This window comes from Cyanistes caeruleus, chromosome 29 (genome assembly GCF_971803275.1).
Source record: "Cyanistes caeruleus chromosome 29, bCyaCae1.hap1.1, whole genome shotgun sequence".
Taxonomy (NCBI): domain Eukaryota; kingdom Metazoa; phylum Chordata; class Aves; order Passeriformes; family Paridae; genus Cyanistes; species Cyanistes caeruleus.
Genome location: NC_141729.1, coordinates 2,357,457 through 2,384,319, shown reverse-complemented (window position 1 = coordinate 2,384,319; position 26,863 = coordinate 2,357,457). Strand labels below are relative to the sequence as shown.

The window sequence follows — 26,863 nt, the reverse complement described above, 5'->3', positions numbered from 1 at the left end:
GGTGGCAATCAATGAGTCCCTTTTTAAAATCTTTCATTTTATTTTATTTTTTTTTTCTCCCGTGCTCCTGGGAGGTCTGTGTGAAAAGTGTTGCTATAAAATGAATTTTTATTCTGAAATAAATTTATTCTGAATCTCTGATTTTGGAGAGGAGAGCAGAGAGCCAAAATCCAATATTTAAACCGGGATTGTGCTTGGAATGGTCTGGGTTGAAAGGGACCTTAAATATCATCTAATGCCAGCCCAAAGTCCCTCTCCAGCCCCATGTGGGAGTAACGTGATTTTCCAAAGGAATTCAGATGCATTTTATACAAAAAAAAATGATTTTCAGCCTTGCTTTAGGGGTTGCTTCTCACAAGAAGTCACCAATTTTTGGTTTGGGATATGAATTTTAGATTCCTCTGTCCGGAGAGCAGCAGGGGAAGGACCTGGATGTTCTCCCAGGATTTGCTGCTTCCTTATCCCTGCTGACACATGGAATTGTTGCTTCAGTAACAAATCAGTGCTGGTAAAAAGAAAAATAAAATCCAGATCTTAGAGCTGATGAGCTCCAGCAATTTCTAGGCCTAATCACAGACAATAAAGGACCCAAAAAAACACGCAAAAAAATGATTTTGTGTTTCAGACTGATCTCCACTTAGGATGGAGTTACAAACCTCAGATGGGCATGATTTTGCTGCAAATAATAAATGCAATCCTTCAGAAGTATTAATTTACAACTTAGGGGCAGCATCTTCCTTGCATCCTCTCTAAACACAAATTCTCTATTTGCTTGCAGGGTTTGATTTATTTGCATAAGCAGCTTAATGATCCTTATTAGAAATGCTCTGAAAAAATTTTAGAATTAAATAAAATAAAGTCTGTATGCTTTTTATGACTCAGCTGCATTTGCATAGGAATAAATGAGCACATCAATGATACATTCAGAGCCCTCAGAATTTCTCCATTCATCTGATGCTGGCTCTTTTTATGAGTTTTATCTTTCTCTCTTTTTTTTTTTTAAATTTAACTTTATTTCCCTTTTGTCCCATTGAGAAAGAGGAAAGAGACACATTCCCAATACAGAGAGCCACAACTGAGAGACAAAAGCAACACAATAATCTCTTTTCCAGGATAGAGCTGCTTGCAGTGCTGCTGCTAAGAGACTTGAGAGCTTTCGATGTCCTCTATAAATCAGTTCTCACTGGCCTGGAAAGAGCTTTAATTTTTAAAGGAAATTGATTGTACAGGCACGTTCAGGTTGGATTCTCCAGAGGTTGGATTCTCCTGGGAACTCCTCCATTCCAGAAATCCAAGTTTGGGTAATACTGGGTGGTATTGGGTGACACTGGGTGATATTTGGTGATATGGGGTGACACTGGGTGATATTGGGTGGCACTGGAGGACACTGGGTGGCACTGGTGCTCCCTGCTTGCAGAGCTTTTCCAACTGCCCCAGGCAGGGAAATCTCTGCTGAGGGCAGTGGAGATCCCAAAGTCCCAAGAGTGAGAAATTAATGATCAAAATTCAATAAAGGACTCACTAAATACGAAAACTAAAGGATGTAGGGAAGAGAAGAGAATTAGGAATCACAGAATCAGGAAATGGTTAGGGTTGGGAGGGATTTAAATCCATCAGTGTCACCCCTGCTATGGCAGGGACACCTCCCATTGTCCCAGGCTGCTCCAGCCTGGCCTTGGGCATTTCTAGGGATCCAGGGGCAGCCACAGCTGCTCTGGGAATTCCATCCCAGCCTCTCCCCACCCTCACAGGGAAGATCCCCTTTTTATGCAAAAAAAAAAAGAGATTGTTCAGCTTCTCGTGGCTTTCTGAAGTTTTAGGAATGACAAAGCCCTGGGTTTTTAACCCCAAAGCTGCCAGCCCTGTGCCAAATCCCCTCGGCAGGCTCCCCTCCAGCCCTGCTTCGCTTTGAGGATGCCCAACACGAATCTTTATGGATATTTTTAGTAAAATCATCTATTCTGAGTCATGGTGGGAGCCCAAAAGGGCAGGGGGCAGTGGGAGAGGGCACTGGGAGGGGCACTGCCAGCTGTACTCACTGCACAGGTCCTACAGAACTGGGAGCCACCAGAACCAGCGCCTGGCCCACAACAGTGGGAGCAGTGGCTGTGCCCCAGAAGGTGCCAAAGGTGACAAACAGTGACTTTCTCCTGTTGGGAAGCAGATTCTGCTGCTCCCAGCCCGCCAGCAGCATTAATTAATCACACCCCATCCAGCCAGAGCACGCTGTTCCCACCTCTCTGCTCCCAGGGAATGTGAGACCCAGCCTGAGCCTGCAGGAGCTGGAGGTGGCTCTGTCCAAGGAGAATTCCTGACAAAGCTCCGTTTCTGAGGCTCAGGAGCACTGGGCTGACGTCAGCTTGCTGTTGCCAGGCGTTTCAGAGCTGTACCCACTGCCTGGAGCAGGGAATCAACCAAGCAAGCAAAAAAAAAAATAGAATTACTTGCTGGCAACTTGTAACTCGCTGTAGTGGGTGAGGAAAAGCTTCTCCGTGTCTTGCCATTTGTTGGGATTTTAATTATTGAGTTTAGTGTAGATATGGATGAGGAACAGCTTGCCAATACCCTGGCCCAGTAATTCAGCCCAAATAAGAGTTATCTCTAACACAGCAGCCTAATTTCACCAAAGCTGTGCAGGGAAAAGCAGGAAGGCTTGATTACATTATTGCTGTCCTAATCCAAGTCTGATCAGTGTAAGACAAAGTGCCTGACCCAGCAGCAGCAGCTTTCAGGGTGGAGGATTATGCTCTGTGAGATTCCTGGTCCAGGCACATCCTTCAGTCAGCCTGTGGGGTGAGAGAAGTGCAGAAACGAGAGTTTTCAGCCTGGAATGTTAACTCAGGGCTTAGGTATGAATTACAGACATGCTGCTTAAGAAACAGGCAAAGAATACACAAAAAGGATGGAGCCTCTCTTGCGCTAAGAGAAAATAAGCCCATTTCTTCCATCAACCCCTAATTACTGATCCAAAGCATGCACTGGAAAGCCACGGAGAGTGGAGGAGCTGAGCTACTGTAAATCAGCCTCACTTTGCCTACTCTGACACCTCTCCCACCTCTGAATGTTCCTCACAAGACACAAATCCATCAGGTGCAGCCCAGCCCTGACTCAGCTCAGGGCTGTGATTCAGCCCTGGCTGGGAGCTGGCACATCCTGGATGGGTTCAGGGCAGGGAGGCAGAGCAGAGTGGAGCTGGCATTTGATGTTCCCCAGCCCTGTGAACATGGAAAGGTTTTGTTCAGCACTGCAGGAGCAGACTGAGCTCCTGGGGAGGTTCTTGATCCACTTTGCCAGGACTGAGGGACTCTGTCCTTTCTTCTACAGCAGAGGAGGAAAATTCAGAGCCTTATCTGTCCCGTGGCTGCTTCCAGTCTTCACTGACTTGGTTAATGTCAGTGCAAATAGTGATTAGAAAATCCACTGCGGGGGCAAATTCTCCACTGAAGTCCCCATGCTGCAGGGATGTGCTGCAAACACTCAGAGCTGTCTATTAACACAGACATAGGTTTAATTTCATCTATAAGCATTGCACTCTTATTAACAGCACTGCTGTAGTAGTACACCATCCTTAGCCAGTATAAAATATTCCACATTCTGTTCAAAAGAATGTGAACTGGAGGTGATGTAATTGAGCAAAGCTCTGCTGATGGAAAAAGAGCAGTAGGATTTTGTATTTCTGTATCACCTGAGCTCTGAAGCCCAGGCAGGACTCCCTCTGCAGAGCACAGCAGAAGGAATGCAGGACAAGGCTGAATCACCTTGAATGGCAGAGGAGAACAAAAGCCAAGCAGCACACAGAGTGCTGGCAGAGCCAGTCCACTCGAGGCTCAGGAGTGAATACCTAAAAATGTCCCAGCTCCCAGTTTATGTCAGTGCTGGCACTCTTGCATCTGACATTACATAAGATCAGTGCATCCCCAGGATCTGCCATTGTGTCACGCAGCAGAGCTTTAAAGCTGCCACAAGTTAAGGCTGTACCTTCCCTCCTTTTCTGCTTCGATTTGGCTTTCAGACACCAACAGAATAATCTTTTTCCAGCTCTTTCCCTGGATGGAAAGCCCAGCCCAGTTTGGCTCTCAGGCCAGCCCTGCACATTTCTGCTGAGTAACCTGCCTGGGCTCTGGCTGGGGAGGAGGACGACAAACATCACGAAGGGATGAAGGACATGCTCAGGAATGAAGCATCTGGCACTTTGGGTCTAAACTGTGCTGCAGGATCTGCACTTGCTGTGCCAACTCCTGAATTGCTGCTTCTGGCATTTCAGTCACCACATTTAAGCTGAGAACATGTCTGAATCCCTTATTAACCACTAATTTGCAATCAGGTTGAAATCCCTGGAAGAATCCATGGTGTAAATGTCCACTTCAAGCCTTCCCAGTGCTATTTCAGGGTTATTTTAGCTCAGGTCCCACACAGATGGCTGCATGCCCTGGGAATGATCAGCTGGAGTATGAGGTGCGCAGGCAGGGCTGGTTCCTGGTTGGGGAGCTGGCACTTGGTGGCACCAGAGCTCGTCCGAGGGAAGGGAAGGCACAGATGAATCAGCAGCATTTCTCTGCTAAGGTTCGCTGGGCTCCAGAACACTTTGCTCTGTTCCACCCCGAGCTCCCAAGGCTGGCTCTGCTGCTCCTCTGGAAATGCCAGCGCTGCCTGATCCTGAGGGAAATGGTTCTGCTTCCTGCAGCCCCCTCTGAAGGCTCCACAGGGCTCCAGAATTGCGAATTTTCACGGCATCACAGGGAACAGAACAGCTCCTTCCATTCCCACTGCTGAAAGTACACGGAGCCCTTCAGGGGCAGGCAGAGATGATGTTTGCCCTCATCTGAGTGGAGGGGTTGATCCCACAGTCGGCCCTTGCCAGGAGCAGGGAGGTTTTATCTGAACCCCACACATCCTGCAGGAGCTCACGAGTCCCAGACATGAATGTGTGAGAACGTGCAAGCTGCTATAAAATAGCAGCAAAATTATAGTTTTATTGTGGTTAAGTATCACTCTTGGATTTAGGTTAAAAAAAAAAACAAAACATCTCCAGCTTCTCAGAAGGAAGATCAAGTCTCAGTTGTGTTTTGTGATCAAAACCTCAATTAAAAAAGATGGGATTTGGAACAGTGAGTGCAGCTGGTGACATTGGGATTGTTCTGAGAGCAGCACTTTGTATCTGAGCAGCGAGGAATTACAAGGTGTGCCGAGGAAATGTCTCTAAAAATAACTGCGACCACTGTCTACCAAGTTTAGAATAAGCAAATCCCCCAGGATTTTAATATGATACTTCTGTCACAGCTGGCAGTTTTTATATAAAGAACGAGCCCTCAGGAAAGCTTTGGATCACCAAACCATCCCATAGAAGGTTTTGGATCACCAACCCTCACAGCACCAGGGCTGCCCAGCCCAGCTGACACTGCAGTTGTGAAGGCATAATACACAGTTTCAAAATAATTTCTGTCTTAATCCTCTAAAAGCTGCTTCTCAGGGCTTTCAGAAGCCAGAGCCTTTCATGAGCACACATCAAATGAGCTGAAGGGACTGTTAAGAATGCAGAGGAAACTCAGCAACCCAATAATCTCCTTGGAAGTGCCCAAGCCAGCAGATTCTGTGGGAAGTGTTTGATGAGGGTGTGAAGCTCTAACAGGGCTGAAGTCTCTGCCTGGCTCCTTTCTGTGCCTTGTGACTCCCTAAAGCACAGGGTCAGGGATGGTTCCCTGGGCTGGATGTCAGGTTTCCCACCCATGGGCTGATTTTTGTTTCATATCAAGGTGCAGACAAATTCTCTGTCAGCTGCAATTGTCATTAGTTGAAGAGGGTTAAGGAGGCAGCAGAGCCCTCACTGCAGCAGAGACTGCAGCAAGTGGCTGGGCACACCCAGTTAAAGATGCAGCACATCCATCCTGCTGCCCTTCAGCTTTGCTCCATCCCCTTGCTGCAATGCTGGCATCAAACCCAGAGCTTAACTCTTTTCAGGACAAACTGCCTCAAAAAAAGAAAGAAAAAAAAAATAAAAAAGCAGAAAAATGCAGGGTTTGAGCCAGAAACTCCAGACAGGAGAGAGCTGTGTTTGCTGAACTGCCCCTTTCCTCTAAAAGAGGTTTCAATAGATATTTATGTGTGCGTAGGCATGGAAAGTTTTTGTTTGTTGTTTTTCTCTCCTTGCTGCAGGCAGCAGGGTTTGAAATGCCTGCTTGGGAATCCGAGTTCCTGGATCCTCCCTGCAAAGCTGCACTTTGAGGCAGGAATGACTCTGCGATTTCCCCAAGCCTGGCTGGTTTATCTGGTAAACTGAGGCACAGGCTCCACAGTAATCCCCTCACAGGCTCTGATTCGGGGGGAAAATCACCTCTTTGTAAATTCAGCTCTGCTTCAGAGAAGACTTTTCTCTTTTATTTTTGGCCAGAGGAGTGAAGCAAAAGTAGAACTTTGCTGAAGTTAATCAGAGAAACATCTCCTAAAGGAATGTCTTTGACTTTTAATTTCACAGCTGACCTGAATTTCTTTTCAGGATAAAAATCTGTGTCAGATCACCGAATAAACCCATCTACTCCACACAAATATTTCACTTGGATTGCTGCTCTCCCTTGGATAAATCCCAGTGCCAGGATCTGAGGGAACTTGCACGGGATGTTCTGCAGTCCCCTACGCCTGATCAGTCACTGGCTGCAGGAGAGCTGCACAGACCATGAGTGAGAGCAGCCCCCGAGGTCAGAACCGATCTGAACCTGGGCAGAACCAGAGCAGGATTATCTTCAGTGCCCTGTGAAGGGCAGCCCAGGAGCTCTGGGATTTATTGCTGCCTGTGCAGCAGGGACAGGAGGATGCACCACAGAACCAGCCCCTGCACTAGAGAAGAAACAGGGGAGAGGCAGGGCAGGGTGAGGGAAGGGTGAAACATCCCCAGTGAGGGAGGGAAGGAGCCAAACCAATGCCCTGGGAAGCGGCAGGAGGGGCCCTGAGCCCTCCAGCACAGGGCAGGGCAGGAGCCTGGTGCAGCAATCAGGGCTCTCTTGTGTTCACTGCAGCTCCAGCAGCAGAAATAAAAACCTGGCAGGGGGTTTGGTGGCATTTTGGGTCCGTGTGTGAGCCCAGCTGTCGCTGCCAAGGCAGGCTGGGGTGACAGGGGAGCACAGGGAGTGCAGGAGTGTCCCAGGCAGGCCAGAATAACCATGGGAACAATCCCAGGTTCTTCCATTGGGTCCCACTCAGCTGAGACCTGTGGGGCTACCCAGGAGCTGCAGGAAAAAAGGACCTGGAAGGAGCTGGAAGGACTTGGAAGGAGCTGGAAGGACTTGGAAGGAGCTGGAAGGAGCTGGAGCTGCTGGAGAGAGCCCAGACGAGGCTCCAGAGCGATCACAGGGATGGAGCAGCTCTTCTGGGAGAGCTGGGAATGTTCAGCCTGGAGAGGAGAAGCTTTGGGGTGACCTCAGTGGGGCCTTCCAGGACCTGAAGGAGCAAACAGGGGAAAAAAAAAAAATCCCAAAGAAACTTCATGGCTTGATGTAATTCCATTTAAAATGGCAACTGGATGAAGTCAAGATCCTGAGGAGGCTGGAACAGGAAGTGTGGAGCACACAGGACAAGGAAAAAATGCAGTGTGGTAGGGAAAGAGTGAATTTGCACTACACAAAATAAATAATCTTTGCTGGGAGTCTTTTGGAGATGAATAAAGGACATTTAAAGAATAATGGAGGGGAAAAAAAAAAAAAAGCAGGAAGAGGAGGAAAAGCAGGGAAAAAAGCCAGAACAGAGTGGTTTGGTGCAGTGCCACACGGGATACACGAGGTCACTTTGTTTGCTGTTATCTGTGTCATGTTCTGCTGTCACTGGTGATCTCCAGACAGCCCAGGCACTGTCACTGTGCAGCTGTGGCAATCCAGGCTGGGCAAAAATGGTCTCAAGAAAAATGAAAGGCAAAATTCCATCCTGAATCTCCCCTTACACAAGACTCTGTGGCTAAAATAGAAGGGAAATAAGCAGGATTTGGTGCTTGGTAACAAAAATTTAAATTGTATAGGAGGATTCTTATATTGGAAGGAATTCCTCCCTGTGAGGGTGGGCAGGGGCTGGGATGGAATTCCCAGAGGAGCTGGGGCTGCCCCTGGATCCCTGGAAGTGCCCAAGGCCAGGCTGGAGCAGCCTGGGACAGGGGGAGCTGTCCCTGCCCATGGCAGGGGTGGGAATGGATGGGATTTAAGATCCAATTCCAACCCAACCCATTCCATGATTCTTGATTTTTTCCCATAGCATTATATAGCTTTGCAGGCTCTGATGCTCCCTTTCTTTAATGCCAGGATCAGTAAGAAATCAGGCTGGAATTCAATGTACACTGGGAGGGCTCCAAGCAGGTGTGGGTGAGAAGAGGAATTTTCAGCAGCCTGGGAAGGAAGAGCCAACCCCCTCTTCCAGCAAAGCTTTTCCTTTCATGTCCATGAACCCCCCCCTCATTAAAATAAAAATTCCTCAGCTACAGAGTCAGGATTCTCTCCCCACCACAGTTCCTGCCACTGCTCTGTGTTTTGAAAGAACAAATCTGTTAGAAATGGGAAAGAGGGATCTGGAGGAAGCATTGGCTGTGGAACAGTGTGAGGACACTGGGGCTTGGAGGAAAAAGGATCCCTGAGCTGAAACAAGGTGCTAAATAAACAGATATTTTGGTTATTTTAATGTCTGTGGAGCCCAGCCATGGCTGTTACTGATTTAAAAGCACTTGGCATAAACCCCCAAAAGTTTCTCTTCATTTCTGCCCCTCTCAGAGGAGATGGGGGTGCACAGGTGTGTCCCCATTCCACAGAAAACTCCTGCTGGCTTGAGGAATCAGGAGCAAAAATATTCTCCTGAACTGGGTGGAATTGTAACAGACTCAGGCACCTTTGTGTCCCTAATTAAAGGTGGGTCCCTAATTAAAAGTCCAGAGAATTCAAGAAAAGGTTCCCAATTTCTTTGGCTCCTTCAGGATGTAGGGATTTATTAGGGGATGATGTGGGTAAAGATGGAGTGAAGCACTTGATAGGTGGGATCACAGCACTGGAGATGTTTTCCTGTATGGAATTATGAGGAATTTCCTTTGTCATTACATGGGATTTAAGAAGGGAAATAATAATAATCATCATCATCATCATCATCATCATCATCATCTATATAATAATAAACATATTATATAATATATGAGAAAATATTAATATATAAAATAAATATATATTTATATTTATATATTATATATTCATATATAAATATTAATACTATTAAAATTTAATTATTTTGTATATTATTTTAATTTAATGATTTTAACATTTGATGATATTTATTTAATATTAGATTAAATTAGATTATTAAGACAGTAATTAGGGGATAACTGGGAAGAACATCCAGGTTCAAACTGCCTTTCCTCACTGCTTTGTGTCACTCTGGGAAAATCTTCCATTCTTTACTTGCCTCATAATTTCTCAATATCTCAGGGGGAATCAGTGCTTGTAGAGTTCTCCTCCAAAACTCCCCCAAACCTGGATATTTCATCCTCAGTTTTTAATATCATCTTTCCACTGGGATGAGCCTCCAGAAAAACATTGATATGTCAAAATGTCACGTCTGAGAATGGGAATAAGCGACAAAAGAGAGGCTGGTTGGCAAAAATAAAATGCACATTTTTGCACATCAAATGGAAGGAAATGAGCCCTGGGGGTGGCTGGTAAAAGATCCCCTGGCTTGCTCAGCTGCACTTCCCCAACCCTTGCCTCCAGGATGGGAACCAAGCAGAATCCTGGGAGTTAATGGATGTGCTGGTGGATATTCAGTCAAAATTCAATCAATTCAATTCAATCAATCAAATTCAATCAATCCCTGCATGCAGGGATATTGATCAGTGGAGGCAGAGCTGGAGCAGTTTTGTCCAGGTGAAATTCCTTTTGTTTTGTGCAAGGAACAGAAGGGTAAAACCCCCCCAAAATTCCTGGTTGTGCCAGAGCCAGGGCACAAAAAGGGCTTTGAGGAGAGGCCTCCCAGCAAAAGGGAGCAGGAGAGCCTGGCTCATTCCCAATCCCATCTCCGTGCCAAATCCCAGCCTGCAGCCCTTGTAATGGGATCTGCAGGCCTTGAAACCTGCACTGATCAGCTGCAGAGCCTGATCCTATCGATTGATTGATGATAATTGATTGATTGATTGATTGATTGACTGATTTGGGCCTGCAGCTGCACACTCCATCAATGGACCCAGAAAATCAGCAAATTTTCCCCAAAGCACTGCAGGTGGGATTTGCCTCAGGGGTGAAATGGAGTTTTGAAAGGGATTCCAAATGAGGAGGCTGAAGGCAATTCTCTTTAGCCACCTTCCTGCTTGGTTCTATCCATTATTTATCCTCAGGAGGCTCACCAGGGTTTAGCTCTAGGCCAGGAAAACATAATGGGAGCTACACAGCAGCTCTGAAAAGCAAAGCAAGGTCAGGGGTCAGGCCTGAAATGGATAAAAAGCATTTGGAGGAAAAAGTATTATCAAATAGCGTGCTGGTAAAAAATTAATCTGAATTATCTAAAAAAATATCTCAATAAATCTTTTATTCACAGTTTTTGAGAGGTAAGAATTAATTAGAGGAGCCTCAGAACCCCTTGATTTTGTTTTGCTCTCTGGGCCAGAATGTGGCTCTGCTGGTATGAAAAAATAATCTGAATTGTCTAAAAAAATTTTCAATAAATCTGGATTTTTTTTTTTCCCAGTTTTTGCCCGAGAACCCCTTGATTTTGTTTTGCTCTCGGAGCTGCAATGTGGCTCTGCTGGTAAAAAAAAAAAATTAAAAAATCAGAATTATCTAAAAAATCTCAATAAATCTGGATTTATTCCCAGTTTTTGAGAATAAAATAGAATAAAACTATATTATAAAATTAGAGCAGCCTGAGAACAGCTGATGTTTTGCTCTCTGGGCAGGAAGGGACTGTGTTGGGGAAGTGGAGACAGGACAGCTGATGGATTTTTGCAGGTGTGGGGTTTCAGTGCACCAAACCCTCCCCAGGCAGCCCCAGCACTGCCCTAACAGCACCCCCAAAACCCAGCATGGCTTTCTCCTGCTCCAACCCACACCCCAATTCCTGCTGGGTGCAAAGGCAGCTCAGCCTCACTGAATTTGGACTGAGCCCAGCAGGATCCTCCTCTAGCCAGGCTGAAATCAGGAATATCCATCCCAGCCCGCATCCCCAGGAATAACAGAGGTGCCTTTGAGCCCCTTCCCTCTGAGTGAGCACAAATGGGGGCTGTGTCTCTGCTCATCATTCATCTGCCCCCATGGCCAAATGGAATTTGCTCTTAGTCCCTCCATCCCTCATGGGCAGATAATTTAATAGAGCTGATGTCTATATCCGTTAATAAATTGAATTAAAAATGTTGCAGCAGCTGCACATGGGATAGAATCTCCAGGCTCTTCAGCAGGAATTTATTTCCTTATTCCTGGTTGTTCTGGTACATGACAAAGTGGGGCAGGTCTGGGGCAGCAGGTGAGAGCCCCCCTGCCTTACGCCACATCCAGGAACGAGTCCAGGGAAATCACAAACCTGGGCTCTGGGGGAGTGCAGCTGGGCCAGGTTTTGTCCTCTCATTTTTCATTTGAGTCACTATTTACGATTCCTTGGGTCACAGCGGGGCTGAATTCAGGTCCCTACCCTGCTGTGGAAGTGCTCAGGGAATTCCCTCCAGATATCTCTGGTGCTGGTACTAAAACTGCTCCTGTCTGGATTTTGGGAGCAGGTGAAGATTTGCTCTCATGTCAAAGCTGTAACACCGCCTGTCCAGGGAGGGCCTGACCCACAGGAACAGATCCCCACTGACACCAACCTTGGGACCAAGTTCATTCCCTGGCACCTTGAAACCGCCAGGGATTTTATTTTAAAATAAAATCGCCCTGATCAAGGCACAGGTAGTGACAGACAGTGTCGTATCCATAACAGAGATGCATCTTTCTCCTTCCCCTTTTCCCCAAAGCTGCACATTTGGACAATTTCTGAGACTTTTACTGAGCTCTTTTGCAGGAATCTTGGAGGAAAAATAGGTTAAAGGAATAACTGTGCAGCAGGCAGTGCAAAGTAGTAGCAGAGAGCTTTTTATTACTGCTGATTCCTGCAAAAAATGAAAAAAACCCCAAGTTTTCCCCAGCCCAGCCCTTTTTCCAAGAAGTGTCAGTGATGGAGAATCGCTGCTGACTCATTCCGTACCCGGGAGGGCTCCTTTAAAGAAGAAAATTGCTGGAGCATTCTCTGTGTGCATCAAAGATTATTGCAGCTCTCCAGAGGAATGGGAAGATCCATTACCGGGAGAGAAAGGATTCAGCAGCACCTCCTGGCAGCTGCAGCCGTACATCTTTATTTTAAAGCAATGATTCCTTTTGACTGGGCCTGGGAGAGGTGGGGGGAACTGAGAGGAGAAGAGAGAAACAAAAGTCAGATTGTGGGAGAAGAATGAGCTGTTTCCATCATTGTCACTGCAGGAAGGGCTTGGGTGGAGGAGCTGCAGGAGTGACTCAGCATTCTCATCCTCCTCAGCATCTTCCTCCTCCTCAGCATCCTCCTTCTGCAGCAAACCGGGGCTGGGGCACCGCCTGCCCTTCTCCAGAGGCAATCCCTGCGGGACAGACCCCCGGCCACACCAGACCCCTGCCCATGGTAGCTGCTCTGCCCCTGCCCCAAAATCTCCCTGCCAAAACCAGTGCCCTCCAAAGCCAGCCGTGACCCCGGGGAAACTCAGGGTCTGGCTCCAGGGATGGCACCAGCAGAGACAGGATGTTCACAGCTCCCACCACCCTACCTGGGACCCTGCTCGCTCCTGCTCTGCCATTTCACCTCCCACTCACCAAGAGCAGCTGATCCCTCTTGCCCTACACCCCTCCAAGTTCCCACAGAATTGTAATTGGTTTAATAATTGTCATGGGAGAGAAAAAAAAAAAGAAAATGGGGGAAATGGGACAAATTCCCAGAGCTCCACAGCTGAGGCTGCTTTCCTGCAGCAGCAACACAGGAAGGTGCCTGTGGGACAAACACCTGGGTTTGTGCTATCGGGGATGTGAGGGCAGTGGAGAACCTCCTCCCACAGTGGGGAACCTCATGCCAGTGCAGGGAACTCAATCGCACAGTGGGGAGTCCCATCCCACAACAGGGAACTCCATCCTGGAGTGGGGACCCCTACCCACAACAGGGAACTCCATCCCGGAGTGGGGAACCCCATCCTGGAGTGGGGACCCCTATCCCAGAGTGGGGACCCCTATCCCAGAGCAGGGACCCCCATCCCAGAGCAGGGACCCCTATCCCAGAGCAGGGACCCCCATCCCAGAGCAGGGACCCCTATCCCAGAGCAGGGACCCCCATCCCAGAGCAGGGACCCCTATCCCAGAGCAGGGACCCCCATCCCAGAGCAGGGACCCCCATCCCAGAGCAGGGACCCCCATCCCAGAGCAGGGAAAGGGGCTCTTCCTGCTCCTGCTGCAAGACAGGCCCAGCTCCTTCAGCCTGGCTGTGCTGTGGAGAAGCCCTTGGTGGCCACAGGCTCTGCCGTGTGTCAGTGCTTGGGAAAGGGGTCAGGAGCAAGGGAGAGGAGCCACAAGGCTTCTACAAAACCTTGATTTTCCATCTGTTTCCATCCTACCTCTCTATTTCTTGTTTAACACCTTCCTCCTGACTGTTGTCAACTTGGGGTGTAAATAGATTTTTTTCCCCCTCATCCAATTTTACCTGGCCCCTTCTCTCATTAAAATCCAAACCTTTTCCTTGGGACAAAACTGTTCTGCTCCCATGGACATCCCAATCCTCATGCTGCAGCATTTTTGCCTCATTTTTCGCCTTGTTGGGGCGAGTTTTATGTGGCACAAAACACAAAGTGCAGCTCTCAGGGTGAGGCCTGCAGGTGCTGAAAGCCTGTTTAACCCTCTGGAAGTCGGGGTACAGAAGGAATTGCTGCTGGAAAAGGGAAGCGGGCTCTTTGCAGCCCTTCCCCAGCTTGCAGCAGCTCTGCTGCTGCTCAAAGGTGGCCTGGAGCACCAGAGCTCCTCCTTTCTGCAGGGCTCTCCTCCTCTCTCCCTCCCTTCCGAGCTGGTGCAGCGTTGAACCTTTGCCAGGAGCTGGACCTGAAGCTTTCCAGAGGGAGCAGGAACAGGCAACTGGAGCAAAACTGGACTCCTCCTGACAGCAGGGCTTGCACAACCCTTTCTTCCTCTTCCTCAGAGCATCCACAAATCCCTGGCTCCCACCACCGCCTTTGGAAAGAGCAGAGGGCACTGGCAAGGGCTCCTGCAAGAGAGCTTCCCGTCCTTTTCCACTGGAAAAAGGCCAAATCCCTCTTTCCCATGTGCCATTCCTCCCTAAGGACATTCAACTCCACTGCCCCTGGAGCTCTCCTGACACACTGGATCTCCTGCAGGAGCTTTTCCCCTCAAAAAGTCCAGCAGAAGGAGTTTCTGCTCTCTCTGCCCTCCCTTACCCCCCCAGATCGCAGCTGCCTGGAGGAGAATTCCCAGAAGGAGGCACTGGAAGAACCCCAAATTCCTGCAGTTTTTCCCCAGGGACCTGCAAATCCAGGATTAACCCTTGCTGCATTCTCTTCCTTCCCCTCCCACAATATCTCCCAACTCTGTGCAGGCTGCTCCAGGCGTGACAAGCTCCCGAGGGGTGATTTGGACACAAGAGAGTCCAGATTTGGACATTCTTGCCCAGCCCAAATGAAATCTGCAGGAGGTTGTTGGTTTTTGGGTTTTTTCCCCTCCTCTGAGCTCAGTGGCTGCCTGGTGTTTTATTCACCAGCTGCATTTCTGTCAGGAATAACTCCTCCCTTCCCCTTGGCTCACACCCTGCTCTTACACACACACACACACACCTGGAGGAAACAGCCCCAAAAGGCACCTGCACCTGCCTGTGGCTGTGCTTTTGCTCCCTCCTGGCTGTGCAGGAGCTGTCAAAACACCTCCTCCTCCTCCTGCAGCCAAAGCTGCAGACTCAGAGCATCCACCCAGCTTTGGGGTCTTCAAACAACTATTCAGGTGTTCCCTAAATTCAAGGTGATTCTAGTGACCTGTTATTTCAATAATATAATTTATTTCTATAAAAGCCAAATTGATGCTGTAATCTCTACCGACCTGAAGGCTTTTAAAGGGTCTAAACTTGTCACAATGCAAGTGCTGGAATACTAAAAAAATACTGAATATCCTTAAGATCTTCTCCAGAAAAACAGGCTCTGAACTCCTTTTGGCATCAATTGAGTCTAGAGGAAACACGCTGGGAATGGGATTGGACAGAGGGGGAAAGACTGTGGGAAGAATAATGAATGTACATGTAACAAACCAGAAAAATATAATTATGGTGATCAAGACAACTGAAAAGAATTGGTAAAGATTTATTGATGTGAACATGATTAAAGGATCCAAATAAAATGTCTGAAACAGGTTTTAATACTCAAATTTTTACCATTTAAGTTTTTATCAAGAGTTATAGAAGGGACTAAGAGAGAGAGATGTTAAAGGGAAAAAAGAAAAGGGAAAACCCAACTGCAGTTTAAAGGTAAGTGAAGTATTTGTCCAAAAAATTGCATATTATAATATAAATATATTTAATATTGCATATTATAATATACAAATATTTTGTATAATAATATTAAAAAATCTTTCCCTCAAAAAAAAATTGCAAAAATTAAAACCAGCAACTCCTTATCTTCACTTATCAGTACTTCACTTACTACTGTCTTCACTTATCAGTAGTGCCAATAAAAGCCCTGATCCTCCCAATAGCCTCTGCTGGGAGAGACTCTCATCCAGGCTGGGTAATTTATCATTTCATCTCTGCCTCAGAGTGGTGCAAAACCCTTTTCTCTCCAGGAGGAGAAGTGCCAGGGATGAAACAGCTGAAATGGAGATGAGTATTTGCAGACCTCTGCAAAGCTTTCAATTAAGTGATGATGTTAAAATAAACCCAGAGCGATGGAGGTGGTTCCTGTTCCATCCCACAGACAGCCCGGACTTCCTAAGGACAGCACCAGGAATGTGCAGCCTGCAGGGAGGGCTGGGCGGGGACGTTTGCTGCTTTTGGCTGCAGAATTCGGGGATTTTTATTCACAGCCTGCAGAGCTGAGCACAGCCTCAAGCCACCTCACTGCAGCACAGCTCTCCCAGCTTTATTTCTCCCTGAAATCAGTGTTTTATGGGCTGTGGCTTGTGCCAGGCTGCAAAATAAAGGGGTTTTTACATCTTCCCAAGAAATGCTTTTCACTTATGAGAGTGGGGGAGATGATTCACTCACCCCAGGGTGGCCTTGGGAACATCCCACGTGGATTTTATTGCTGCCTCTGCAGCAAGGGGGAAAAATATCCCAAAGACTGAAATAAGTGAATTATAGGGCAAGTATACCTCAGCTGTTCATCCCCTTTCTGTGACCAAAGAGCATTCTCTGCTTCAGCTCCCTGTAGATAAAACCACGACTCTAAAATCCCTCTGCTTTTTAATTGTCCCTGCAGCCCACAAATAAATGCTCTTTTGGACCCATGTTTTATCTTTATTTTCATTCATAGTGGAAAATTTTGAGAAGGAAATGGACTCTCTGGCTGCATTAGGCTGTGTTCTAAATGCAGTTTTCTTGCTTCATCCTGTCACCAACAGGACTTACTTCAGCTGGCACAGCAAAAATGGGAAAATAGGGGAATATTCCACTGCTTCCCTCTGGTTATTGCTGCTACTATGAGGCTACAACTCCCAAAACATGAGGGATATTAAATTTCTCCTGTTGAACCAGCTGCACTTGCTTGAGCACATGTTCCTTCAGCACCCAACCCTTAACCAACACCACAAAAATAGAATTATTGCTAGAGACCACTGAAATCTTCACAGCAGGGATGGGCCTGGTTCCCAGAGCAGCTTTTTAGGGCACAACAAAGCTCAGCTCAACTGAGATCACAAGGTGGCCTTAAGTGGAGGACTCCAGTGAGGTTTAAAGTTAGGGCCAGCCTAAACCCAGCTCCTGGTGCAGCCTGTTGGGTCCAACCCTTGCTCCTCACGTGGGCAGAAACCAAATTAAAGCAATGAGACCTTGCAAATTAATAAATTATCCCCTTTCAAACAGGTTGGGAGGGGTTTTTTTCAGGAGTTTTATTTGTCTGGAGAAGCTGCCCCATCGCTAGGAGTGCCCAAGGCCAGGCTGGAACAGCCTGGGCTGGAGGAAGGTGACCTGCGCATGGCAGAGGGTGGAAAAAGGTGGGTTTTTTAAAGGTCCCTTCCACTCAAACCACTCCAGGATTTGGCTCAAAACCCTCTCAGTTGGTGTTTAATTGCTGGAACCAAAAGGACATTAATTTAATTGATTCTGGGAGATAAGAACTAACTCTGGGTTCTGCCATCAGATGTTGCGGCCTAGTTTGCAGGCCTGATCCAACAAGTAAACAAACCTAATTAATGAATCTTCTAATTAAGCGTTCCCTGGTAGAGCTCAGATGAAAGAATTGGCTGCCTGCTTCCTCCAGCTCCTGTAATCAAGAGACAGAATGAACTCAAAGTGAGCAAATTGCTGCTACTGTGAGCAGAAATTGGTGTAAACAATAAAATCATGTGAAATGCCCAGGCTCTTGCTATATCTGGCACCAACAAAGCAAATAGTGCTTCAAAGGAAAGAAAGTAAACACTTACTTGCATTTCTTCTGAGTCTCCCAGAGACTGTAGTTCAGTCCTTGCAGACAAAATTCTACTTTGGTTTGGAAATTCCTGTGAGTGTTGTGTTAAAAGGAGTGTTTGGAATATAGGAAGAGGAATTCCTAAAATGTGAGATTTTGTTCCAATTCATCAAAATAGATCAGAGAGTATTTTCTTTTGTCTGTTTTAATTCAACTCATCCAGACACTTTGATATAATTTTAGACAAATACATAAGACCTGACATCAGAGCTATTGAACATTTTTAGCAGTGGGAGTTCCTGACTCCCTCAGAGCTGGGCTTTTATGTGGTAGAAAGAAATTTTTTTAAAAGGAAAACTAATAATTTTTCCCTTTTTGTTTTTTTGTTTTTTGTTTTTTTTTACTCAGGACTGCTTGATTTCTGTGTAAATCCCAACTAAACAAACAACAGCTCCTTCTGTGCTTCTGCAATAAAAGCAGCAGCAGCCAATGAAGGCTCCACCCAAAACGTTCCTGATGGGAAATTCTTAGATTAAAAAAGGCAAAAAAAGGCAAACCCCACCAGAGTTCAGTGGGTGCATTCAGGTAATTTCCTGGTGCTCAGTGAGGCCCCAGCACAGGGCTCAGGTCTGAGGTTTTCCTTGAGGAAATGCCGGTTGCAGGTCGGGATGTGTTTTTTATGGATGCAGCAGTGAAGGAATGAGCAGGAATGTTTTGCCCTGGAGTTCCTGCTTCTCCTCGGGCAGCGCTGGGATTTGGAATCCTGGAATGGTTTGGGTTGGGAGGGACCTCAAAATTCATCCACTGACACGGGCAGGGACACCTCCCGCTATCCCAGGCTGCTCCAAGCTGGCCTTGGACGCTGCCAGGGATGGGGAGCAGCCACCTTTCCGTTTCTGCATCATCCCTCAGAACAATTTGCATTATTTAGGTCACCCAGGGAATGTTTTTGTGAAGTGAACCTGGTTTTGGGATTCTCTGCCTGAAGTGTTGATGGCCTGGGGACGCTCACACCCAGTTAAACCAGTGAGGGAACAGCTTCAGCTGCACCAGGGCCAAAGGGATGAGCTGCTGCAAATGAGACAAGTGGCACAGGCCACTCCATCCTGGCTGGAACCAGCCCTGCTTCCTCCCCTTCCCCTGCTCACAATATTGATTTTTCTAACAGTAACACATCCAGGGCCTTGATTATCCTCTGCATTATGGCAGAAAGCAACAAAAGGGACACAAAGGGAATGATGGAATCGCTCAGCACTCCCCTGTGCCTGGAAATACAAGTCTGGGGAGCAGGATGCCTTCAGGAGTGGCTTTCTTTTCCTTGGAGTACCAAAGCTCCATCCTCACCCTGAGTTCCACGGAGGTGCCACACTGCAGGGCTGTCTGCAGACAAATCCTCCTCCCCATCCTCCTGGCACACAGCAAAGGGTTTTCCACTCAAAAAACATGTAAGAAGGAGTATGAACAGCCTACAGGTACGAGGCTTGTTTTGCTGGGATCTGAAGCACGATGGTTTTTACAAGCTGAGGTACATTCCTTTATTAATACATGGCATAATAAATCATAGCATTAATAATTAAATCTTGTGCTCAGGCTGCTGTAGGGCAGATTAGCATAAATCCATTGGCATGAAACAAGGTATTTCAGTTTGCAGGAGCTGAGCTCCCTGAATCCCTGACCAACACACTGTGAATCCTCTCTACAGTGTCTCTTCCTTATTTCTTCCCCTTTCAAGCCCAATCTCTGCTAAAGATAAAACAGATTAGCACAGAAAATTTCACCTGTGCTGCTCTCCTTTGCATATTCTGGATCATGAATGACTGCTCTGACATGCATGAATGCAGCCACGACTGGAATTTAAAAAACAAATGGTGAATAAAAATCGAGGCAGGAGCTGGCTGCTGAGAGCAGCTGCACTGATCTTCAGGAAGACTCTGTAGATTTGCAGAATAAAGTCTCCCAGCAGCTCTGCTGGGATATAGGTGACACTTAAGCCTTTATGAGCTCTTGGTGCAGTTGATTCTACCCAGAACGAGCTCGGATGAGCAGGGACTTCAGTACCTCTGAGAGGCCTTTGCCCTTCACAGCTCAATGATCCTCATATTTAAATACCCTGAAACTTATGGAGAAGCTGCCATAAAACAGGTGATGTTCCTGGTGGGAAATACATTAAATCCACCCTGCTCTACCTTTCCTAAAAGGCTGCTATAAAAGAAACATTTATTTGTGCCTGAAATACCCAATTACCACTGCAATTACTGACACGCACATTAATTCATACATGTTACTAAATCTTTCACCTTTCTTTGGGAAGCACCTCAGCATTTTTGTGATATCTGTCTAATAAATGTCCCCCAATCTGTGCTGGCTTTCATTCCTTCCTGGAGAAAACTCTGAAGAGTCTGTTTTGTGGTGTATTTGACCTCCTGACTTCAAGAGGTGAATTCTCATTGTCTTTTTGAGCCTCCCATGCAGTCTGTGCTCAACACATCTCTAATTTACCTCTGATAAATCTCTACTACATAAATACTGCTTTGTTCTAACCAATCAGTGGTAATAGCATAGCCCAGAGGTAGCTACAATGCAGCTGTCCAATTTAATCTCTGTATTAGCCAGACTAGACAAGGATAAATATCCTGTCCTGTCCCTGCAATCCATGTCTCAGACAGACTTGGCTCCAGGGAATCTCAAGGAAGCAGGTAACAGTGTGTTCTGCCAGGACTGAGAACTGCCCTGTGTCTGCTTCTGCTTTCGTGTAATGAAAGGACAAACATCACTGCCAGGCTCCCTCTGAAGTGCCCCAGGCCAGGTTGGACGGGGCTTGGGGCACCCTGGACAGTGGGAGGTGTCCCTGCCCATGGCAGGGGTGGCACTGGATGGGTTTGAAGGTGCCTCCCAACCCAAAACATTCCAGGGTCCCATGATCCTAGAATTACCTGGTTATTAGGGACCATTTGTAACAAAGGATGTGGGGAGGATGCAGGGGCTCAGAGAGCTCTCATGCCTTGGGAAAACTGCAAACTGGAGGCAAAAAAATATGCTATTTACACATGTCTGAGGGTGCTGAGCTGCAGCCATGGCTGGGTGTCCCCCAACCTCACCGAGGAAACCTCAGCCACAACCTGGGGCTTGCAGCACATTCTGAAGCTTCAGCTAAGGCAGCTGTGGAGAAGCAGAGCTGGGTATTAAACACAGCCTGGGCGGGTTGGGGGTGCAGATAGACCTGAGGGGAGCTGAATCTGAAAGGGGCAGACTGGGGCCTGAGGGGGAGCCGAAAGATGCCCCAGGAGGGTTCGAGGCTGTGCCCAAGGAGAGCTGAGACTCCTGAGGGGGAGCCGAGCCGGGGCCGCTTCAGAGCGGACCGGTCACAGCCCCCCAGTCCTGCAGGGATGCTCGGAGCTGTCCAGACATCCTTTCACTGTGTGATCCCCGGAGCTGTCCAGGCATCCTTTCACTGTGTGATCCCCGGAGCTGTCCAGGCATCCTTTCACTGTGTGATCCCCGGAGCTGTCCAGACATCCTTTCACTGTGTGATCCCCGGAGCTGTCCAGGCATCCTTTCACTGTGTGATCCCCGGAGCTGTCCAGGCATCCTTTCACTGTGTGATCCCCGGAGCTGTCCAGGCATCCTTTCACTGTCGTGATCCCCGGAGCTGTCCAGGCATCGTTTCACTGTGTGATCCCCGGAGCTGTCCAGGCATCACCGGGGCGAGCTCCGGCCCGTGCTGCTCAGGGCATGACAGCAGCGAGGCACTGGACCGCTGCCGGCATCACCTCCCCGCGGCGATGTCGCCGTGCCCCGTCCCCGCCCCGTCCCCGCCCGGAGGCCGCTCCGCCTGCCCTCCCCGCCCATAAATACCGGGGTGCGGGCGGCGCCTGCCGCAGAGCAGCCGGTGGAGTCCCTGCGGCCATGAGCTCGTACGGCTACGACCCGTTCTTCCCGTCCTACAAGCGGCGCTACGCGGACAGCCCGCGCATCCATGTGTCGGTGCGCAGCGGCGGCGGCTTCAGCTCGGCGCGCTCCGCGTACTCCAGCCTGTCCGCGCCTGTGTCCTCCGTGTCCGTGCGCCGCAGCTACGCCACCTCCAGCGCCTCGGGCTCGCTGCTGCACTCGGTGGACAGCCTGGACCTGAGCCAGGTGGCCGCCATCAGCAACGACCTCAAGTCCATCCGCAGCCAGGAGCGAGCGCAGCTGCAGGACCTCAACGACCGCTTCGCCTGCTTCATCGAGCGCGTCCACGAGCTGGAGCAGCAGAACAAGGTGCTGGAGGCCGAGCTGCTGGTGCTGCGGCAGAAACACGCCGAGCCCTCCCGCTTCCGCGCGCTGTACGAGCAGGAGATCCGCGAGCTGCGCTTGGCCGCGGAGGAGGCGACGAGCGAGAAGCAGGCGCTGCAGGGCGAGCGGGAGAGCCTGGAGGAGACGCTGCGGGGGCTCCAGGCGCGCTACGAGGAGGAGGTGCTGAGCCGCGAGGACGCCGAGGCGCGGCTGCTCGAGGTGCGCAAGGGCGCGGACGAGGCGGCGCTGGCGCGGGCGGAGCTGGAGAAACGCGTGGACAGCCTGCTGGACGAGCTGGCCTTCCTCAAGAAGGTGCACGAGGAGGAGCTGGCCGAGCTGCAGGCGCAGATCCAGTACGCTCACCTGTCCGTGGAGATGGACGTGTCGGCCAAGCCCGACCTGTCGGCAGCGCTGCGAGACATCCGCGCTCAGTACGAGAAGCTGGCGGCGCGCAACATGCAGAACGCCGAGGAGTGGTTCCGCAGCCGCTTCACCGTCCTCAGCGAGAGCGCGGCCAAGAACACGGACGCCGTGCGCGCCGCCAAGGATGAGGTGTCCGAGAGCCGCCGCCTGCTCAAGGCCAAGACGCTGGAGATCGAGGCCACCCGCGGCATGAACGAGGCGCTGGAGAAGCAGCTGCAGGAGCTGGAAGAGAAGCAGAGCGCGGATATCTCCGCGCTGCAGGTGGGGGGGTGGGGGCTGGAGGGGTCCCTCAGGGGAGGGGGTGATGGGATGTGAAGGGCGGGAGAAGTTGGGGTTTTAAGGGCTCTGAAAATGCGGGGGTGGTGGGGTTTGAAGGGCTCTGCAGGTGAGGGGATGATGGGGTTTGGAGGGCTCGATGGGGTTTGCAGGGCTCTGCAGGTGAGGGGATGATGGGGTTTGGAGGGTTCTGCAGGTGAGGGGATGATGGGGTTTGGAGGGCTCGATGGGGTTTGGAGGGCTCTGCAGGTGAGGGGATGATGGGGTTTGGAGGGCTCTGGAGGTGAGAGGATGATGGGGTTTGGAGGGCTCTGCAGGTGAGGGGATGATGGGGTTTGGAGGGCTCTGGAGGTGAGGGGATGATGGGGTTTGGAGGGTTCTGGAGGTGAGGGGATGATGGGGTTTGGAGGGCTCTGCAGGTGATGACATGATGGCATTTGAAGGGCTCTGCAGGTGACAGAGGTCAGGTTTTACAGGGTTCTGCAGGTGAGGGGTTTCAGGGTTTTCTGGGCTCTGCAGGTGATGGGATGGTCGTTGGGGTTTGAAGGGTTCTGCAGGTGAGGGGATCAGGGTTTGCTGGGCTCCGCAGGTGAGGGGAGTTGGGGTCTGCAGAGTCTCACAGAAGAGGGGATCAGGTTTGCAGGGAGGGTTTTCTGGGGCATAGCTCGCGGTTTGTGCTGTGCCCGTGTTGCAGAAAAGGCATCCTAAAATCACAGTGCCGAATGCCACAGAGCTATAAAGCAGGATATGGTGTGGAAATACAGAGACAAATCAGGACCTGAATTACCAAAATCACCCCAGAGATGGGACTTTGCTTCTGGTACTGCTTGTCTAAAGTGTGAGGTGTTGTAAAATCAGAATGCAAAATGCCCCTGAAAAATCCCAATATCATGTGTCCATGTACTGATACAGCCTGAACTATACTGTCCCTAAAAATCATGGAATCATAGAATATCCCAAGTTGGAAGGGACCTGCAAGGATCATCAATGGATATCCCTAAACTAAAATTAGAAAAAGCTCTTAAAAGGCCAAAATCCAAATGAAACAATACACAAATTTCACAGATGCTTTAGCACTTGGGTACCAGAAAATTGAGTTCTGTGTGTTGAATTGGGCTGGAATAATGTGGAGTAGAAAACCTGCCAGGAAGGTGTTAAATGATTCTTTTTGGCTGAGGGTGGAGTGGGAGCTGTGCAGTGTCTGTGTGCTAGAGCAAGATTAAGTTAAAAGGGTTGGAAAAAATCCTTGTGATTATTGCTAGACTTGAGAGAACAGAATTTTACGCTGTCAATATTGTTCCATCCAACAGGATACAATCAACAAATTGGAGAATGAGCTGAGAACCACAAAGAGCGAGATGGCTCGGTACTTGAAGGAATATCAGGACCTGCTCAATGTGAAAATGGCCCTGGACATCGAAATTGCAGCTTATAGGTATGGTGGGGGATGTTCTAATGAGCTAGAACTCAGAGCAGTTTCCATTCTCCAGGACAATTCAGGTTATTTATCATTCCCCCAGCAGAAATTTTTATAGATTTGTGGCAGAGTTTAATCAGCTCCTCTCTATGTGCGCACAGAATTTTTAGCTTGGCAATAAAAGATCTCAGTTCTCCATCCTTACAGATAAAAGTACTTGTTCTGTACTTAGGAAAGAGATTTTGTATCACTGGAATTCCTCAATACCAGCGGCTCATTCTCAAAATGGGAAATCCCTCAAGAACAGGGATTCTTTTTTTTCTAATTTGCAAATCTACAAAATAAATATTTTCCAGTAGAATTGCTGCTAAATCACTGTGATGTTTTGTCTCAGATACTGAGAGATTTCAATGCTAGAACAGAATTTCTGTGGGAGCCACAAGGGGGAATACTGGGAAGAGCAGCTCCAAACCTTGTCTGCCAGCTCAGCAGCAAATTGTTCCAGCCACACTGGGTTGTGCGAGGGTGGCAAAATACACCTCTAGCTTCACCTGCCAGAAGGACCTGGGTCTAGAAAGGTTTTCCTGTTCCTTCCAACAAGGAAAAGTGTTAATTCATCCACAGTGGATGCATCTGAAGGAATTATTCCAAGGAAATAGTGTAGCAGTGGCGCATAGTGTGAAACAAGCCCTTAACAAATAACCACACGTGCGGTCTGCAGGGCTCATGATGCTGAGTCCTGATGCAGCACAACCAACTCCTCTCTCCTTGCTTTTATTTTCTCCCTGCTAGGAAACTGCTGGAAGGGGAGGAGACCCGGCTGAGCTTCACCAGTGTGGGCAGCATCACCAGTGGCTACAGCCAGAGTGCCCCCACCTTTGGCAGGTCCGCCTACAGCGGCCTCCAGTCCAGCTCATACCTGATGACCACCCGCTCCTTCCCCACCTACTATTCCAGCCATGTCCAGGAGGAGCAGATTGAAATCGAGGAAACCATCGAGGCTGCTAAAGCAGGAGAAGCCAAGGCAGCTCCTGCAGAAGAGGGTGAGGAGGAAGAGAAAGAGGAAGGCGAGGAAGAAGCAGGCGAAGAGGCTGAAGAAGAGGAGGAAGGTACTTAAGAGTTACTTTTAGACCCCTTTAATTCATGCTGCACCCTGCTCCGATAGGATAAACCCAAAAAAATCCCAGTTATTAAATCTAATGATTAAAGCTCTTTCCTTTTCTACTCCCATGAGCCAAAGGATGGTGGGGTTAAGCGCATGGAATTTACCAGGAAAGTCTGAATATTGAATGGAAGATAAGGTCAAGTGTTCAAATCAGGCAGATTATAGGTTTCCAAAAACCCCAGTGATAATGTTCAGGTGTTACAGACATCCTCAAAAAGAAGGATCAAGGACATCCTGAGCTAAATATGAATTCCCAGGGAGCAGCCTGAGATAAAGGGAACATCAGCTGATGTGTGGGGCTGGAATTACTGGGTTCAGTGCATGGCAACATTGCTTCTCTGCAAGACATTGGTGGCCACTGAACTACGAGGGGTTCATTAATATGAAGTTTAATTACAGTGAAATTACAGCTAGAGAGCCAATTGGAGAGCAGTGAAAGATAATTCAAGTCTTTGGATAAGGCTTTAAGCACTGAGTCCAGAACTGGTATTTTTCAAGGTCATGATTTATGAAGTGTTTCACTCCCCCTGAAATCCAGGAGAAATTGGTTGTGCAGTTTTTCTATAGCTGGCCAGAGGTGCCTGGGGTTGGAGGGGATTCCTACTGAACTGGGATCAGGAATTGTATCTGGATGTGAAATACCTTGCTGTCCTTCAAAGGTGCTAAGGAGGAATCAGAAGAAGCCAAAGAGGGTGAGGAAGAGGAAGGAGAAGGGGAAGAAACAGCAGCAGAAGAAGGGGAGGAGTCCCAGGAAGCTGCTGAGGAAGCTGGTGAGGAGGAGAAGGAAGAGAAAGAAGTGGCAGGAAAAGAAGAGAGCGAAGGCAAGAAGAAGGCTTGAGCTGAGGGCAGCTCTCCATCAGAAGCGACTGACTGAGCTCCAGCTGCAGTCTCACCTATTTAATTCAGTGACCACTGAGGTTCCAGTTCATGATTATGATGTTTCTCCCTGTGCAGAGTCTGAGTTTGCTTGTAGAGCACCCAAGGCTTGCTCCCCGAGTGCCGCATGGTTCCACGTATGAGTTCAGGGCTTTCGTCTTCCCTGGGTGACCCAGAATCTTAACATTTAAAAATGGGGGGGGGGCGGGGAATAAGTGGTGGGAATGAAAGGTTACCTTTAACTTGCATTTACAAGTAATTCTGGAAACGGTGGGTGGGGGAAATGATGGAGGCTTCATTAAGTACGTGCAATAAAGCAGTCAATAAAGTTCAGAAATGCTTACACAGATTCCTCGTGCTTGTCCTGTGTCACTGATGCCCTTAAAAGGTAGATAAAGGGGTTTGTTCCACTCGTCTTGTGAATGAGAAGTGGGAAAAATCTCTTGGGGGTGTAAAGTTTAACACATTTTACAAAAATACCCTGGGGTGTGGTGGTGGCTGGCATGGGTCTCACTGGCTGAGGGTGCAACAAGCACCAGCTCCCTTCTGAAAAACACGAATTTCATCAAACCGATGCAGAGGGGAGAAGCAAATGTGGCTGTTAAATTGTGGCAGAGGTTGTTTGGTGTCTGGGGGGTCAGTGGGGAGAGGGAAGAACAACTGAGGGTGCAAAGAATATCTTCCAAAATAACATTAAAATCAAACCATGCTGAGCAGTTAGAAGGATGGATGGGGTGGGGGAAGGAGCTGCCTCCCTCAGGTGCTGTCTGAAATCAACCTTCTCTGGGCTGCAGAGACTCATTTTCTTCTGAGAATTTCCCAGGGCCTTTTA

At 48.5% G+C, this 26,863-nt stretch overlaps 1 protein-coding gene across 7 annotated transcripts; it reads left to right on the top strand.

Annotated features, from left to right (window-relative positions):
* Positions 1 to 8,095: 8,095 nt before the first annotated feature.
* Positions 8,096 to 26,378, top strand: NEFL (neurofilament light chain). Of its 7 annotated transcripts, none has more exons than XM_086865523.1 (7): positions 8,096 to 8,123; positions 17,143 to 17,189; positions 20,987 to 21,150; positions 21,223 to 22,558; positions 23,884 to 24,008; positions 24,783 to 25,099; positions 25,815 to 26,378. In XM_086865523.1, the coding sequence occupies exons 4-7, from the start codon at positions 21,335 to 21,337 to the stop codon at positions 25,991 to 25,993; spliced, it is 1,845 nt and encodes a 614-aa protein (XP_086721649.1). In that variant the 5' UTR covers positions 8,096 to 8,123; positions 17,143 to 17,189; positions 20,987 to 21,150; positions 21,223 to 21,334; the 3' UTR covers positions 25,994 to 26,378. The 7 variants fall into 7 exon arrangements, with proteins under 7 accessions (XP_086721649.1, XP_086721645.1, XP_086721646.1 ...); XM_086865519.1 differs by having other exon boundaries at positions 8,097 to 8,123; positions 17,143 to 17,647; positions 17,701 to 21,150; XM_086865520.1 differs by having other exon boundaries at positions 8,100 to 8,123; positions 18,011 to 21,150.
* Positions 26,379 to 26,863: the final 485 nt, after the last annotated feature.